The 17,729-nt window shown below is 51.0% G+C and overlaps 1 protein-coding gene across 1 annotated transcript in view; it reads left to right on the forward strand.

Moving 5' to 3' along the window:
• The window catches only part of CDH13 (cadherin 13), an 880,020-nt gene that overhangs the window by 481,312 nt on the left and 380,979 nt on the right, over positions 1-17,729 (forward strand). Inside the window, exon 5 of the mRNA XM_081274813.1 lies at positions 13,151-13,303. Coding sequence (XP_081130939.1) covers positions 13,151-13,303 — 153 coding nt within the window. The remainder of the gene's footprint in view (positions 1-13,150; positions 13,304-17,729) is intronic.

Consider the following 17,729-nt stretch of genomic DNA (forward strand, 5'->3'; position numbering starts at 1 on the left):
TCATCTGGAGTTCTAGAGTGGCCCAGATGACCTCAGAGGGTTCCATTTCTAAACTAACTGTGCAACCCTTAGTGACATCACGTGGCTGAGTCTTCCACGCCACCCCACCCCCGTCTGAGGCAGGGAAACCACTGTGCTTTGTGGAGCACAGTGCGGGGGAGGTGGCCAACTGGGCTCAGCAGAGATCCCTAGAGACCCTTGCCCACTCGATGATGCACCTATCCTCAGCTGTGCCCACCTTCAGACTCAGGATCATAGCAGCTGGGACTGGGGAGGGACCGTAGTGTGCCTCTGGCACCGATGCCTCCAGGGCAGCACTATGGGCAGACAGTGTCGACCTGGGTGCCACGGGGCAGCCTTGTCCATCAACAGGCCGTTGTGCCACCAGCAAACGCCCCTGGGTGCATGAGCCGAGCCTGTTCACTGGCATCAGGTGGCTTTTCTAAAACAAGACTAAGCCAGTCTCTTCTGCTGTCCTCAGATGGTGCACCAGACATTACCCATTGCCCCACCTTTCTGTCTCCAACCACTCATGGGCCTGTCGGTGCTCACCCAGGACAGACCTTCTCTCAAAGGTGCCCTCTACACAGGGTCTCTACCTAGCCCCACAGCCCCATGGGAGAGAGTCCACTGTATCACCATCTGTTCAGGGGTCGCCACCAACACTGCAGTTGCTGGGCAGGTGCCTTTGCCCAAGGTCGTCTTGGGGGATTAGTCATCTCGCTTGAGAGAAATCTGATGCCTATTCAGCTCCCTACAGAGACTTGTAGGTAGAGCTCCTCCCGAAATTCTTCCCAGAGCCTCTGTTGGTTCACAGCTGGTGTGATCTTATCTTCTTGAAAGCCCCTTATAACAGCATGTCTTAGAACCAGGCACAGTAGTGCATGTCTGTAATCCCCAGCTCCTACAGAGACGGAGGCAGGAGGATCCCAAGTTTGAGGCCAGCCTGGGCAAATTAGTGAGACTCTGTCTCAAAATAAAAAGGGCTGGGGATGTAGCTCAGGGGTAAAGTACTTGCCTTGCATGCACAAGGCCCTGGGCTCAATCCTCCATAGGTAGGTAGAAACATATTTTTAAGAATTTATAATCTTCTGAAGACAAAAGATATTCAAGCAAGTTGATTTCACTACATCCATGGGCCTGTTGATATTCAGGAAGCAACCTGCCCTATTCTTGAAAGTGCGTGTGTCATTGAGATCATTGAATTAGGAGGATGACTCAAATCAACTTTGTTGGAGGGTGTGAGCCTAACTCATGGATGCAAGTCCAAGAAGCAGAGTGGATCCTCCCCAGAGATTGACAAGGCATTCTTGAGCATCGTAGCTCTGCTCATTGGCTCATGCACTCTTTCTCTTTCTTTCTGACCCTTGGTCTCTTGTTTCAGCTCTCTTTACATAACTTCCTTATTGATTAAAAAACTATTTGAGAGTCTACCATGGGCCATGCTCACTGCTCATAGCAGCAAATGAAGCAGAATCCCTCTTAACTCGGTGCTTATACCTAAATAGTGAACAAGACAACAGACATGGATGTGCAGGAAACATGTCAGTTCTGCGAAGGAGAGTCCACAGCAGGGGATTGAGCTGGAGGACAATAGGGAAGAGAAGACCCCGCTGCTTGTGATGGGTGGCCAGGGACGTCCTCTCTGAAGAACTACCGTAAAGTGACATTTGAGGAGCATCCGTGTAATAGCACGTACAGACATCCATCTGGAAAGATCCTGGTGGATGAAAGGCATTGACCAGGCCTCATGTAGGAAAGGAGTGTGTGCTAACTTGGTGTCAGAGCGTAGTTGGAAACCAAGGGTGAGGAACAAGATGAAATCATAGTGGAGAGATCATCCACTCTCTTCCGTTTCCCCTGAAGACTGTGTTCCTTGCCATGGACTTATGGTCCAGTAGGGTCTCACCCAACGTGGCAGACCCAACTTCCAAGCCAATATTTCCCTTAGGATCCTCAGTCTCTGCCCCAATCCTGGGCTTCCCAAAGAGAGGATCTGATCAGACAGGCAGACTCTTCCTTTGGATAGGAGCCTCTGGGTCAGAAGGCAGCAACCAGGGGCTGAAATAGAGTAGAGAAAGGCCTGAACATGGCACCCTGAGGGGAAATAGCAGCAAAATAGAACGAGAGGGTGCCTGTGGACACAGGATGAAGACAGGCAGAAAGCAAGCGATACACTGAATTTTCCCGGACTTTAAGGGGATGAAGGACCCTTGGCAGCTGTCAATCAGGGCAGGATCCACTTGTGAGCAACAGTAGTTCCTTTAGAGAATGAAGAAGCCCAAAGCTGTGACCTCATCCTCCTAAGCAAGTACATAGCAGAGAATATCAGGCTTTCCGATGAAAAGGATTAAAATTGTCTATATTTTTTGATGCTACTTATGCTTCCAAGCATCAGTCTTGCCATTGAAATTTGTCCTGAATTAGAAGAAGTAAGAGGAGACCTGTTGGAACTTTCCGGAAGTGCAGGCTCCTGGGACTCCCAGGGAGGAGCGGCTCACTGCTCCTGCTGATTGCTTCCCAGTGGGAACAGCTCCAGGTTCATAATGCTGATTGTGTTACGGTGCTTTTTCTGAACTGTGGTTCAAATGAGTCCATAAATATTTGGTTTAACCCTCTTTGGGAACCGTAAAAAGTTGAACTGATGGAGGAGAAAGGAGTGAGTGGAAGCTGGAAAGAAAAGTTTGGCCAGTTCGTAAGAGATTAAGTCTGTCTATTCCAACAGCGTTCAAGGGCAAGATTAATTTATTATCCTTTTAGATGGCGGAACACATGCCGAGAGCTTCAAATTGTGCCATTACCTTGACAAAGCTTGGGGGAGCAGGGCGGTGAGAGCATTTAGCGATGTTGCTGCCAGGAATTTGATGTACAGAGGAAATGGGTGACCCTTCAGATACATATAAATCTGGAAGCCAGACATTGAAGTCCCTAATCCTGGCTCCGCCACCGACACAGACTTGAGATGAACATCCCTCAGTCCTCTTGGAGGGGTGCCGCTCAGAGAGTCCACATTGGGAGCTTCCCCATTGGTTCCAGGCTCCGTTATTCCCATGGGCACCCATGTCCAGCCCAGCATATGCCCATCAGTTGACCACATGCATATGGCTCAAGGCTCAAAGTCATCATCTAAGCTGACGATGACTAAGTTTTGGAGACTCTGTTTATCCCTCCATGAAGTGGAGATTAACATCAGTACCTATCTCAACAAGTTGCAAAACTAAATGCACTAATATGTGCAAAGTGCTTAGAATAATGTGCAGCAGATAGCTGGGTTCAATAAATGGTGACCTGTGTTGTCACCATCCCTATCATCAACAGGCGTAACAAGAATAATGTCCTTACATCATTGAGCATGCTTGTGTTCCTAGGCATCGCAAACACTTGCCATACTTGTTTTAGGACAGGCATTGTTTCCTTTTTTGCAGAAGAAGAGTATGAGGCTCAGAAAGGCCACACAACTGCTCATGTCATGAGCTCTGACCTGGGGCAGACAGACACCTGTCTCACTGTTCTCTGTGTTTTAGTCAGGATAGGTCAGGCTCTGCTGTGGGGATAAGAAGCCCCAGATTTCTGTTGACCAAGGTAACACAGATCAGACTGAGCGCCACCGTCACTGTGGGTTGTGCTCACCATGGTCTTTGTTCCTTATTTGGGACCCAGGTCAGCACGGGGAGGCAAAGAGACCTGGGATAAGAACACCAGAGCTCTTCAGGTTTTTGCGAGGAGTAAACCAAAGTGACACGTGTCACTCTCACACTTCATTGACCAAGGCAAGTCGATGGCCACAAGTGACTGTCAGTGGTCAGGGAAGGATAGGTCGAGGCTCCCAGAAGGGGAGGAGCTGGAGCCCGTAGGGACAGCCTCAGGGACTCCTTTCTGCCTCCATCAGTCTGACCCTGGAGTGGAAGAGATGGCAGGTAGAGAAGACCTAGCGACTTCACCAGAGATTGGGGGCCATCTTGATCCGTGGTAGAACAGCAGGAGGCGAGAGCGAGGAAGATATTCTGAAGGGCACAGGAGCGGAGGCCTGGAAATCTCACAGTGCACCGGGAACCAGACTCAGGAAATGACTCATCAGCATCTCCACTTACTCTATGGACAAAAGGGCTGCAAAATTGTGCGAAATGGACTTTGGTGCCAGACAGGTACAGCACAAGGACTGGGTCACAACAGTGACTTCTTCCTCTTTCTCTGCTGTAGCATCTCCGTCATCGCTTAGCTCAGGGTCTGCAGTGTGTGCTGAACTGTGTGCCCTTGGGGGCTGGGAGTACTCTGGAGTGAAAAATGATCTTAATATTCTGAATGTGAAAAAAGAAGGTGTGGAGGGAAGACAATGCGCTAGCGGAATTGTGTTCAAGAGGGAAAACGCCTTGGTAAATACAAGGGGACAGCAGATGACCACCAGGCGGAGGGACGGGGCAGGAGCCCAGCTGGGTCATTACAGACAGGTGGGCTCCCGCCGTGAGCGCGGCAGGTGCCCCTTCCCTGTGTGAGGCTGTGGGGTGGGGGTGTTTGGGGAGAGCCGTGAAAGGATGGCGAGTTCATACTCAGAGACCCCCATGTCCTCCCAGGGGAGGGCCTTTGTGGTGGGCAGCCCTCCCCTCCTCCTGGTCTCTTAACCTTATAACCTTCTCCTCAGCAGCAAACACAATGACAAATGCCTGGGAACCCTTCCCGGCCACCCTGGGCAATCTGACACTTCCTCTGGCACTCTGGGCACCACCTGGGACTGGTGACCACCTCACATGACTCCAGCCACTCGCCGGGCTCTGGTTCCCACCTGGCGTGTCCAGGATCAAGCCTGGCCTGCTGTGCATCCCCAGAGACAGCCAGGGTGTTTCCAGGGAGAGCTGGGCTCGAATTTCCACTCAACAAATGCCTGAGCCATCACCTTGTTCCAGGAGCTGGGTTTGGTGCTGGGGGACAGCAGCAAGTACAATTAGACATGGCCACTGCCCCCAAGAGCTTGCCGTCTAGTCAGAAAGATGGTGTCACGTCACAAAATTCCCAGTTACGTGTTGTGAACAAGAGGCAGAAAGTTCTGGAAGCATGTCCTTGGGGATTTAACTGTGGGGAAGCAATGATTTGTCCCAATCTGGAGACTGAGGCTGTTGACCAGAGTTGTTTTCTATGATTCTCCAAGAGGTCCTAACCTGCCTTGTCCACCCAAACCCTGGAGGTGAAACAGGACAGGATATGAATTAATTATGCTCAAGTTCAAAGGCCTCTTTCTTTCCAGACATTGTGAATCTGGAAATCAACATGTGAGCCAGGCAGGGAGGGTCGGAACAGCTCAATTGCCATTATTAGAGGTGACAGACCTGGAGCCCTATGCCCTGTGCAGAGAAACCCACTGTGGTTTACCTGTGAGTCGAACATGTGCAGTGATGGTGCTGCGTGCACTCACATCACCGTGTAACCCTCCCATCATTTCCAGAACATTTTCATCTTTCTCAACTGAAGCTCCACACTCATTAAGCAATCATCCTGCAATCCTGTTCCTTGGTGAGGCCTCTTCTACCTTCTGTCTCTGTGGCTTTTATGCTCTGTGTACCTCATTAAGTGGATCGTGGAGGTTTTCTACTTCTGAGGGGACCTGATGCCCTCAGTCTCATCCATGCACCAGAATCTTCTTCTTTCTCAAGGCTGAATACTATTCCATTGTGTGCATCCACCACGTTCCACTGATCCCTTCATCTCTTGGTGGTGGCCTACATTGCTTCCCCACCGTGGTCACCGTTTAGACATGCACAGAATACTCATTCTTTCCCTGTATCTGCACATGGATCGTTTAGTAATGATATTGTGGCAGGCCAACAGTAAGTCTTTTAAAAAACTTTCGAAAGTAGAAATTTCATAAGCCACATTATCATATAGTAAATTGTAAATAATTAAAATCCCTATAAACACATAGAAATTAGAAATGCTGTACTAAAAATAAATAAATAAATACGTAAATAAATAAAACCCTGCAGCCCTGACAAAATAACCAAAACAGTATAAACTATAAGAAAATAAAAAATGCAATGAATGTTGAGTGCTTTAGAACGAGGCCTGGGGTCAGATGAATGTCTTGGATAAATCAAGAAGGGGCCTGGGGGTAGGAATGACGGTGACCTGAGATGGCCATCATCACCCTAAGTACATGCGTGAAGACACACACACAGAAGGAGGGAAACAAAGACACACTGTGACTTCTCGTGGGGAGGCCACAGGGGGACACAGGGCTCCTCATCCTGTGGTGCTGGGGCTCCATCCTGCCCTGTCCTCTGCATCTCCAATGATGGGAACAAGTTGGTGAGGACCAGCCCTGATCCACACAGTGCTGTCCAGCTCCGGCTCTGGGGACCGCCTGGGCAGGGCCCAGTGTGCCTCCAGTAGGGCACTGGGACCAGACACTGGGCTGTCCTTAGTTCTCCATGTTAGCCTGTGGCCTAGAGGTGGAAAGGGGCTGACCAGCATGTGGGCAGGAGCAGGGATGGACGTCACAGCTGCTCAGACTGCCAGATGCCTGCACGTCTCCAGGCCAAAGGCATACAAGGTCCAACCCACAACAGAACCGGTCAGGGTTCACAGACCCCCTTGGAAGACCAGTCTAAGAATACACACCAACGCCCTTCAATAAATATGGGTGAAGGCTCCAGGACGGTCTTCTCTATGAGCAAAGAGTAGAAGGCCTATTCTAAACAGCACGTACACAAGCTCCAATGAGTCCTCTCATATGTTTTAAAAAGTTATCCTTCACTGTATTAATAATACAGGATTGCCAGGTGGGGTGGCACATGCCTGTAATCCCAGCAGCTCAGGAGGCTGAGGCAGGAGGATGGAAAGTTCAAAGCCAGCCTCAGCCTCTTAGCAAGGCCCTAAGCAAATCAGCAAGACCCTCTCTCAAAATAAAAGATTAAAAAGGACTACTGATGTGGCTCCATGGTTAAGGATTCCTGGGTTTGGTCCCCAGTACAAATATATATATAATCAACTTTCCCTGTATCTGCACATGGATCGTGTGTGTGTGTGTGTGTGTGTGTGTGTGTGTGTGTACTTTTTTATAAAACTGAATATACTATAAGGAAAAATACCCTTCCTACCTTCATGCCCAAAGCACAACATAATTCACGTGTGTTTTATTCTCTTTGGTAATTTTTTTGGGGGGAGGGCTTTAATTATTTTCTAGTTTACTTCAAAAGGGGGTCTCTACTTAAAGACTATAATGGTAGTAAGCGTCCCTTTTTGACTCTTAGGCACCCCCAGATGCTGGGAAGCTCACTCTGAAGCATCACAATGAGAGAAAAAGTGCTGGTGTTGCACACGAACATTGATTTCATTTTCAAAAAGAGATACCAGTGCAACAGGCCTTATTTTTATTTTTAGTTTGTGAGTTTATAAAGCATTTTACGGTCATACAAAAACATGCAAATAAAGTTGTACTTCTTCATTTAAAGCGTTAATCAAGTGTCTTCTGTGTTCCAAACCCAAGGAAAGTGAAAAAAGAATAAGAAATCAATAGCCAAGGGGCAGTGACCACCACCACCTGCCAAGAGCAATCTGTTCTCTGTGCTTCACAGACCGGGCAGTGAGGAGGCTAGGGCCCAGAGGAGGGCCAGAGTAGGTGTCCATGGAGCAGGGCAGGGGACAGGAGAAGCTAGGTGTGGGTAATCCCCAGCCCTGAGTCCAGGAAGGGACTCCATGAGGAGGGGACCCCAGCAGACAGGGAGGGGAACCAGAGTTCTGCGAAATGGTCCAGAGAAAGTGGGCAAAGGTCAGGAGGTCTGTAGCTCCCGGTGGCCAGGCAGGCAGAGGCCCATCGAGGGGGAGTGCCTCTGGAGTTTACCTGTGAAGGCAGTGGGGAGCCACAGGCAGCCTTGGTCAGCCTCGGGCTTGCATTTCAGAGTGGCTGCTCTTGTGATTAGGAAAGGAGATGGCAAAGGGACTCAGACCTTGAGGCCAATCCAGAGACCCCAACACTCACTCACACACGGTGGAGCTACTTATTGGATACCAATTGTGTACCACCACTGTTCTGGGCCTTGAGAACAAATAGGCAAGGCCTTCTAGAAACCTGAGCCAAGGTGCTGACCATGGCGGGCCCGGGGGCAGGGCTAGAGCAACAAGGACACCCCGATGACACCGTGTTTAACATAGTGGTGTAATTTCCAGACTGAGATCGGGGACCGGTGCCAGCAGGACGAAGGGAGAGCTGGGACCCCCGAGCATCCCCAGGATGCGCCATTGAAACCACACTTCACTAACGGCCATGGCAGGTGCTGGGTCTTGGATCAGAACAGGGTGGTTGTAGAAGAACTGGTGGCATCTGAGTACACAAATCTGTAGCACGATTAGTAGGGAGCGTCAGCGCTGCCGTCTCATTGGTGGCCAAGGTCCTGTAGTTAAGTAAGGTGTTCACATCAGGGGAAACTGCGGGAAAGGCACGTGGGAGCTCTACCCTCTCTACGTTTCTGTGAGTCTAAGATCACCCGCCTCTGAAAAGCACTGTCAGTAGAAAGACTTCAAATCATTCTCAGATAACAATCCTGTTTATTTAAACACTCAAAACTGCCACATGTTCTGAGTGTAGACATGCAGATGTAAACTCATGGAAAAATGCCTTAAAAACATGTCCAAGTGAGCAGGGCGCGACGGCGCACACCTGTAATCCCAACGACTTGGGAGGCTGAGGCAGGATGGCAAGTTTGAGGCTAGCCTCACTATCTTAGGGAGATCCTGTCTCAATTTTTTATTTTAAAGCCAAAAGGACTAGGAATACAGCTCAGTGGTAAACTTCCCCTAGATCACTACCCATAACAAAACAACAAAATGAAAAATGCCATATGAATTAATATCATTAGCTCTTTGCAGGAAAGAATGGAGGTGGGACCAGGAGTTAGCAGGGGAACCAAAGGGGACATTGGCTCTGCCCAGAGCGTTACCCCCCTGAAGGTGTGTGCAGCAGGAAGGACCCTCAGACCCAGCCCGGCAGCCAGGACCCACCCCAGGCCTCACACCTTCCCAGCCTCCGCATTGATGGCCAGGGAGCCCGAATGCCAGGGGTGCAGCAGATGTCCCCTGGCCCCTGGGTTCACGTTCTTTCGTTCTTTCTCACCATTAACTCCCTTTTCCATTTCAACTCAGAGGACAAGGAAAGAAAGACTCCCACTCCAAGAAGCCGCGTCTCCTTAGGAAGGGTAACAGGAAAGCCGGCTCCCAGGGAGGCTGCGTGCAGCAGGGTGTGCACGGCTGCTGTGGGCAGGGCTGCTCTGGCCAGAGGAGCGCCGACTGCTCACCCTCCCTCTCCGCAGACAGCAGCAGCTGTTGATGGGCAGGCTCAGCTGCTGCGGAGGACTGGGGACAGTGGGGACAGCACCAGGCCAGCTTCAGGAGCCAAGTGTGGTACCCTGAAGGTTGTCGGCAGCCACACTTGATTGGCCTGGGACCAGGGTGGCCAGGCTGGGGCTGGTAGCCATTGTCCACTCTTCTTCCCCAGCTCAGGGAGGCGGGAGTGAGTCTGTGCCTGGGTCCCTCTGAAGTCCTGAGGGTCCAGGAGGTCAGAGAGGCAGTGGTGATTCTGGGCCTGAGCACCCTCCTGAGGCGACCCTGAGCTGGGAGCCCAGCTTCCCCCGGAAGATCCACCCTCCCCCTCTGCTTCCCTCTCCTGGGGTCCTCCAGGCCAGGGCCTTTCGGACATGTCGAGACGCTGATGCTGTACCTTGGGGAAAGCAGCAACTCTGTTCTGCTGAGGTCTTAGGAACCAGATTTTGAAGTTCTTGTTACTGCTCTGTTTGGAGGTAATGGGAGGGATTGAACCCAGGACCACCTACCTAACCACTGAGCCACCTCCCCAACCCTTTTTATTTATCATTTTGAAACAGGGTCTCTGTAAGTTGCTTAGGGCCTCACTGAGTGTTAAGCCTGGCTTTGAACTTGTGATTCTTTTGCCTCAGCCTCCCAAGTCGCTAAGATTACAGGTGTGCATCACTGCACCCAGCTACTGCTGTGTTTAAAACTGGCCCAGAAAGAAGGTGGCAACAGACTCAGTGTATTTTCAGCAGAAATCTCCAAAGAACAGTGGAGAAACCTAGCTTCACCAAGAACATGCACCAGCAGGGACACAGTCGGCTATAGCAGTGGTCCTCGGCTGGGAAGGGGGGTGTCAGGATCATAAGAGGGGCTTGTGCAAGCGCCAATTGCCAGTCTCTGCTCTCTGAGTTTCTGAGGCAGGCGGCCTGGGAATTTGCATTCCAACCTATTCCCAGGTGATGCTGTGCTGGCTGGCATAGCCAGTTGTGCTGGAGAGAAGGAACCCTGCCCTACTTGTGTGGGTGGTCACACTCTGGGGACAGCATCCCTGGCTGCGATTGCTCCTTTAAAATGCAGCCGGGGCCAACATATTTTCTAAAAGGCAGGCTCTTAGGAGCTCAGAGGGAGGCTGTGAGCAGAGGCCTGGAGTCGGTGCCTGGCACCCTCCCTGGGGATAGGTTGTTTTGATCCAAAAGCAAGTGCTACTTGAGCAGGGTCCTCTCTCTCTGAGACCTGCTTCCTTGAGGTCAAGTGGCTCCCGCTCTCTGAGGCAGGAGGAGGAAATGATCCACACCTGACCTTGGCGGCAATGGAAACAATTGCTCAGGAGAATTTCCAAGTCTAAAATTGAGCTGTGGGTGCCGAGCAGCAGGTAGAGAACCGGAGGTGGTAATGTCTGCCCCCAGGGCCCATGATGCTTCTTGACTTCCCCACCCCTCCTGAGCAGGGAAGGGCCAAGAAAGAGCAAAGACCACCGAAGCCTCTCCCGGCATGTCCTCACCTGTAGGCCTATGGCAGGCAGGTGGGGCCAGAAGTCCCTTCCTGGGAATGTGGTCTCTCCCTAGCTACTGCAGGACGCCATGTCCTTTTCCACTAGACTGTCCTGTAGGTGGGCAGGGTCTGTCTCAGGTATGCGTGGAGAAGGAGGCGGGGTTTGAGTCCATGCTGGGGGAAGTCCATGCTGGGGCATGGCAGAACGGACTGTGCCCAGCTGTCCCAGCTCTCTTCTCTCTTCTTGAAACAGAGAGGTTTGAGAGTTTTGTTTTTAGAAAGGAAATCTGTTCCCGTAGAGAGGGATTCCTTTTTTTAATCAGAGCTAGATGCTTTTTATGCCTGGAGGTGTCCAAGTGACCTACTGAACAACATCATGCATTTTGTTGTGATTATCACAATTAGCCTTGCAATTGCTGGCTGTCTTTCACTGGGCCCCTCCTGTGTACTTTCCACTGTCTCTTTAAACCCTGGGATCCCTGGGACATTAGCCTGTTACTCCCATCTCACAGATGAGGAGAGCCTCAGGGGCATGAAGGTCCATGGTGGTCACTGGCGCAGCTAGGACTGGGACGCCTCTGTCTGAGCAGTAGCACTCCTCAGTAAGCAGCACCGGTTGGTGTCTGCCCCGCCGTGTGCCGGGCTCTTGGCCAGGAGTTGGCATCTAGTAGTGAGCCCCGTAAGCTGTGGCTCTGGACCTCCTGGAGCCCCCCAGCAGGGGAAGTAGGTCAGGAGAAGATGTCAGGTAGATTAAATCAAGGCAAGTGGTGATTAAAAATGCTTTTCGCCACAAGGTATCACATGCCTTATTTTTAATGATCGTATTTTCCATTAATCTTAAAAATGCAAGCAGAGGTAATTGGCGTTTAATTAAAACCTTCAGTGTATTTCAATAAAGAACATTTTAAACCAGGAAAAAACACAAAACACCAAACCAAACAAAACAAAAAATTGTCTTGTCCTTTGGAACTCAGCCTTCCAGCCAGGTAAACCATCGAGTTCATGCTGCCTTAGGCACCACTGCCACCTGGTGTCAGGCAGCAGAATTGCAGGTGCAGGCTTGGAGACATCCACTGATTCTGGAGGGTGCAGATTGACCTGCACCTGGCCTGGTTGACTGTTTCAGTAGGTGATGGTACATGTGGAAAGTGGTTGTAGCTGGTTGCAAGTCAGCTTTATTTCAGCTCCATGTCACCAACTGTCTGTAGTGTTTGTGACGTACAGGTAATTTCCTTATGATCAAATCAACATTTGTAAATTCTTGTGATAAAGTGAGATTAGATATATAGAGATAACCTGGGTCTAAACTCTAGAGCCAATTTATACAAATAATAGTTCTTTCTTTAACTGCCCAACTCCCAATATCACAAAGAGACCCCCATAACGTGGTCTCTGGCTTCCTTTGGCCTCACCTCTACTCAGACCCTGCTGACGTCTCACCATTTGTCCTTTGTGATCCCTTATGCCTGGTACGACCTTCTTTTCCCTTTACATTTTTTTTTTTCGTGTGTGTGGAGCTGGGGACACTGTTCAGGACCCAGCCTGTGGTAGGCAGGTGATCTGCTGCTGAGCTACCCCCCAAACCTTCCACCTTTACCTTCTGAATTTACTCTTCAAATATCAAATCCAGGTCAACAATCTGGGGAGAATTTCCTTAAAGTAAATTCAGAAATGACAGTGTCACATGGCAGAGACATGGAAGATGTGGCTCTGGATCCCAGCTTCATCTGTTGGTAGCTGTGACCTCAGCCAACTTGCTAAATGTCTCTGTGCCTCAGTTTTTACCTACTAAGTAGGAATAACTGGGGTGGGGGGGAACACCTTCCCCAGAATTGTTTCAAGATTTAAAAAAGAAACAGATCTGAAGAGCTCCCTCACTCTGAGCCTCTTACCTGTGTATGTAGGGGCGGTGGTGCTGTGGCCGGGACGTGGTGTTGCCGATGACGACTGGATGCCCGTGAAGACCTGGCCCTGATCAAGGCCCCCCAGTGTAGGATTGTGAGCAAATGGTTTCCATTACCTGTTTAGTTTTGCTTGCAGAGGAGAAAAACTCCATCTCCTGAAGTTAAAAATAGTATGAATGTCCAACTTTGAACTTCCTGCTGTTCTTGCTCTCCTCAATCCATCACTGTCTCCTCCACCTGGTTCACTCCCCACCCCCCGCAAGCTGCAGAGATCCGAGTGTTAGGATGAAAGGTAGTTTTGCAAGGCTATTTTGGGCAATGCTGCTGTAGGCAAATCCCAGTCCATCAGGCACCTTTGTGTTGGCACCTGAGAGAGAAGACTGGTCCCCAAGTGTTGTTGGCAATGTACTGTCTCTGTATCTTCCAGACAGTCTTAAATGTCACTCTGTTTCTCTGACCAGGTAGTCGATAGTGACAGACCTGAAGGGTCCAGGTTCCGGCTCACTGGAAAGGGAGTGGATCAAGAGCCTAAAGGAATTTTCAGAATCAATGAGAACACGGGCAGCGTCTCCGTGACACGGACCTTGGACAGAGAAGTGATGGCTACTTACCAAGTGAGTACTCTCCCCACACACCCTGTGCGCACGGACATGGCTTCTGAAGGGTTTTCTTTCTGCTGAGTGATCATTGCTGCGCCTCACCAAACCCAAGATTGTGTCGCTTCAGGGTGTCTCTGTAAGTGCTGGATGGATGTGGATCCAGAGAGGGTAACATGGAGGGTCCCTATCTTGTCAGTAGAACCCCCAGAGCCGATCAGATTCTGGGTCCTGGAGACCAAGAGAGACACTTAAGGGCAGCTCAGAGGAGGCCTGAGCCTTTAGATAACTTTGCTTTCCAGAAACCAGATTGCTGATCAAGAGGTGTAAACCCTCGGACGTGACAGGTGCATCCTTAGAATTCTATCCTAAGGACCCTGAGAGAATGTTATAAGATTTTTGTTCAATGATCCTACAGCAGGATATGGTCCTTAAAGTGGAAGAATTGCTTGGTGCTCAGCAATAGGGTCAGATTGTGGCTCTGTGCCAAGGCAGTGTTCTGCTGCCATGTAGAATCCTCTGGAAGGAGTGTCAGCTATGTGGGGAGATCCAAGGTACCCCACGGAAACAGAGCACTCACTCCGACATCCACTGTGAAAGAGAAACCAGAGTGCTCATGGTTGGGCTGGGTGTGTTGGATTCCTCTTTGGTTTTCTTACCTGCCCCGCTGGTTTGCTGTGGGTTCTGAGTGAGCGGAAGGTGGTTTGAGGTGCTGGAGACATAAGGTGCTGGACAGATGTAAGGGGCTGGGGTGGTGCACAGGGAAGCCCTGCCAGGCAGCAGGTCCCTGCTGAGCAGCGCACCCCAGATCCTCAGTGGAGGAGGAGGCACCTCCCAGGTTCCCTCTCTAAAGCCTGGCTGAAGGGTTTTCTGAGCATCTGCAGGGGCACCACCTGTTGGGGGGCACCAAAGATGAGGCACAAGTCCTCAACGGAGGCCCAGTGGGGTCTCTGGTTGCTGTAGAAATAGAACATTGATTCCCTTAGACATTCCTAGCTCTGGCTGGCCTCGCCAGGAACTAGAAATCACTGGCAGCAGATTATGGATAAATGCACCCTTCTCTTTCCATGCCTGCCTTGGGGATACCCCTGAGGTTTCAGGTGCAAGGAACTGAGGAAAGGCAAGGCATACTTCAGTGTGCATGGCACAGTGGTTGTGACCTCCTGGACCAGGGAAAGGCCATCCAAGTCAGCACTGCCGTTTCCTGACCTGAGTGATCTCAGGCAACCCACTTACTCTCTATGATCATGTGACTTGTCCTTGAAGGACAGATAGAATTCACACCTCTAAGGACAGTAAAAGATGAAGTGAAGTTATTTTGCAAACATTTGGCACAATGCCCAACACTTAGCAGGTACTCAATAAATCTCAATAAATCAAAGCTACTCTTGGTAATTATTTTCCTGAATATTTCTGAATTTTCCAGTTAAGTTCTTCAAATTTCTAACATCAGTTTCCTAAGTCCAATCCTGAGAATGTTGACATCTGCCACAGACATGATTTCTCATTCTGATGTTAGACAAATATGTTGCCGCCCCTCCTTCAGTATCAGAGGGGGATTTCGTACGAATCTGTGCTCAGGAGCTCCCTGGGGGATTGGAGACACAGGACAAAGGATATGGAACAGGAGGTCACCTGGAGCATTCCAAGCCCTGGAGCCAGGACTGGTAAAACCAGAGAGGGAACATAGTGCCGGTGCTCAGGTGTGAGACCTGGTGCCTCTTGGGGGACCCTGGTGGGGGGGTGCTTGAAACAAGGGACCCTGGTAGGGGCTGCTTGACCGTTCGGATGCCTCTGTGGCTCAATGACCTGTCTGAGGTCTGTGCACTCCGGGAAGGGTTCCAGAAAAGTCACCCTGCTGGGCATCCTCCCAAGTTCAGAGACAGACTCTGGGCCACCATCTGCCAGGGCCTCAGGGAACATTCATAGATGGCACTGACCTCGATCTTCAAGGACGGGAAGAAATCCCCTGAGATGGCAGACATCTGGGGACAGTCACAATGGCAGGGAAAAGAGCTCAAAGAGTGACCTCCAGAGCTCATGAGAGCCGGTCCTGGCTTCCTGGATCTCTCCTTCCAGTGCCCAAGCTTCGTTCAAAGTCCACTGATCTTAGTCTCTCACCTTTGTGCAGCATGGCATGCCAGGAAGTGGTGCCCCAGGGTGGTGTGGCTTGGCTTACCCTGGCACAGGGCCGTGTCCCACTGAAACTCAGTGGGAAGGCAGTGTCTCACTCAGGTGGCCCTGGGGCCACCATCCACCCTCAGGAGGGTGCAGTGTCGCACGCCCCCTCCTCCCAGCCTCACCCCTTCCCTCTAGTCCTGTCCTGCCCCCTCGTGTCCTCACTGAGGAAGGTCTCCTAACTGCTGCGCATGGTTCTTCTGTCTCTGGACTTAGTGACAGCTGCTCTCTGTGGACCCGCTTTGACATGGGAATGTGCCGACCCCACGTTCCAATCTCCTACTTAGACGGAACTCCCTGTCTTCCTGGTGCAGCCAGGGCCTCCATGTGAGGGTGATCAAGGTGGAGTAGAACCTGGGCCTCTGGATCTCCACCCTTTAGCTCCTCTTCTGCAAGTTTCCATGGCGGAGAACATGAGGACACGCGGAGAGACGTGACGTGGCGCCAATGTTGTTGGCTTTTAGAGTTTTAAATGCTACTCACGCATAAGGACATGTCAACGTGTTGACATTTCCCACATCCAGCAGGAAAGCATCTTGGTGACGGAAGCCACGGGGATCTGCGTGACGAGGCGTCATCTGGGGTACACGTGTTCTTGGCCCTGATCCTGGATCGTCATCGCAGCTACTGTTTACTGAGCGCCGCCTGGCAGACGGCCTGCCAAACTCTTCGAGTACGTTCTCTTATTTAATCTCTTTCACACAAGAGACTTCAGAAGTAGGAGTTAACACCATTTTACAGATAAGCACAAAACCATTACGCAACTTTTCAAGGGCTCACAGCTGGTGTGTATTGGATTTGGGATCCATGGCCCTCTCCCCAGCTCGGAAGCCCTGCAGTCTCAACCACGAAGGAGCGCTTCTTCCTGCCTCCACCCCAGCCAGGCTTTGACCCCAGCGGCAAGCCCCCTCTCCTAGGACTGTCACTTGTTGGGGCTGGGAAGGGTCTGACGGGCTGGATGACCTATTGCTTCTCAAATACCATCTTGTTCCACGACCCTCTGCCACCCTGCCAGCCCCTACCCAAGCCCCCAGAGGGCTTCCCATGCTTCTGACCCACAGTGACACCTGGCAAAGTAATTTAGCTCTTGCAGGATCCAGAGCTGACGTATTAATGCAAAGCTTCCTGAAATATTACTCATTATTATGCATTTTGCCAGCGTTTGAGTGATTTGTGAACTCGTCATTGGAATAAAGCACTGTAAATGATTCATGAATGACCAAGTTTATGAAATTCTATAAAAATATTAGCAGGTGGTAATGACTCCCTCACACCATGAGTGTCATCTGCCGGCTACAGATTTGTCAACAGGGGATGACAGGAGTGGGCGACAGACTGGCAGGCAGGTGGGGCCAGATGGATAGCTCGAGGTGGTCTCCACCGGGGGTATGAGGCCAAACAGGAAGCAGGACAGATGGCAGTGGTGGGCAGGTGCCCCCAGCAGGAGGCTGTCTCCCTGATCTGGCGCCCATGGTAGAGATGCACAGATAACCGCGGATGTCAGAGTTGGGTGGGAGAAGAGGACATTTACTGAGCACCTATTTCATGCCAGAGAGCTCCCCTGACCCGCACAGACCTCTGAAAATGCTCTCTTGTCTTGTCATTACCCATTGGCTGATCGAGGACCAAAAGTGCTCCCAAGACGTATTATCATTGTCACTACCAATGCTGGTGTCAACCTTCTTGACTGTTGCCATGTGCCAAGGTTTGTGCTAAGTACCTAAGTGGTGATCTCCTTTACCGTCCCTGAGGAGGAGTTTGGTGCTGTCGTCATGCTCAGCCACAGAAAGGCGGCTGCAAGGCCTCCCAGTACAGCAGGATGGCCGCGTCCGCTCCTGGATATCTGTGCCGGTTTTCTCCCACGTGACTGATCCAGAGTCAAAGTTGGACACCGTGGCAGTCGGCAGCTCCCTGCTCCTGTGCCTCCTCCCCTCCTGGGCTCTCCCGCCGCCACCCAGTGGAGCTCCAAGACATTCCGACAGAAAATGCACGACCAACGCTCCCGCGGGCAAGGCAGAGCATGATGTCAGTGCACACGGGATGCACATTCACCCAGGCCAGGGGGTGTTTGGTTGATTGACTTGTTTATGACAACGTCCCTGTGATGCCAGGATGTTCCTCCATGGGACTATACTCCCCCAGACTCGTACTGGAGACGCCCCCAGCCCTGGGTTGCAGGGGCCAGCTTTCACTGCTCTGGTCAGCCCTGAGGCCGTTTTCTCAGAAGAGGTCAACAAAATCCCCTCCAACTAATCTACAAATAAAG

Source organism: Spermophilus citellus (genome assembly GCF_964194105.1).
Source record: "Spermophilus citellus genome assembly, chromosome: 18".
Taxonomy (NCBI): domain Eukaryota; kingdom Metazoa; phylum Chordata; class Mammalia; order Rodentia; family Sciuridae; genus Spermophilus; species Spermophilus citellus.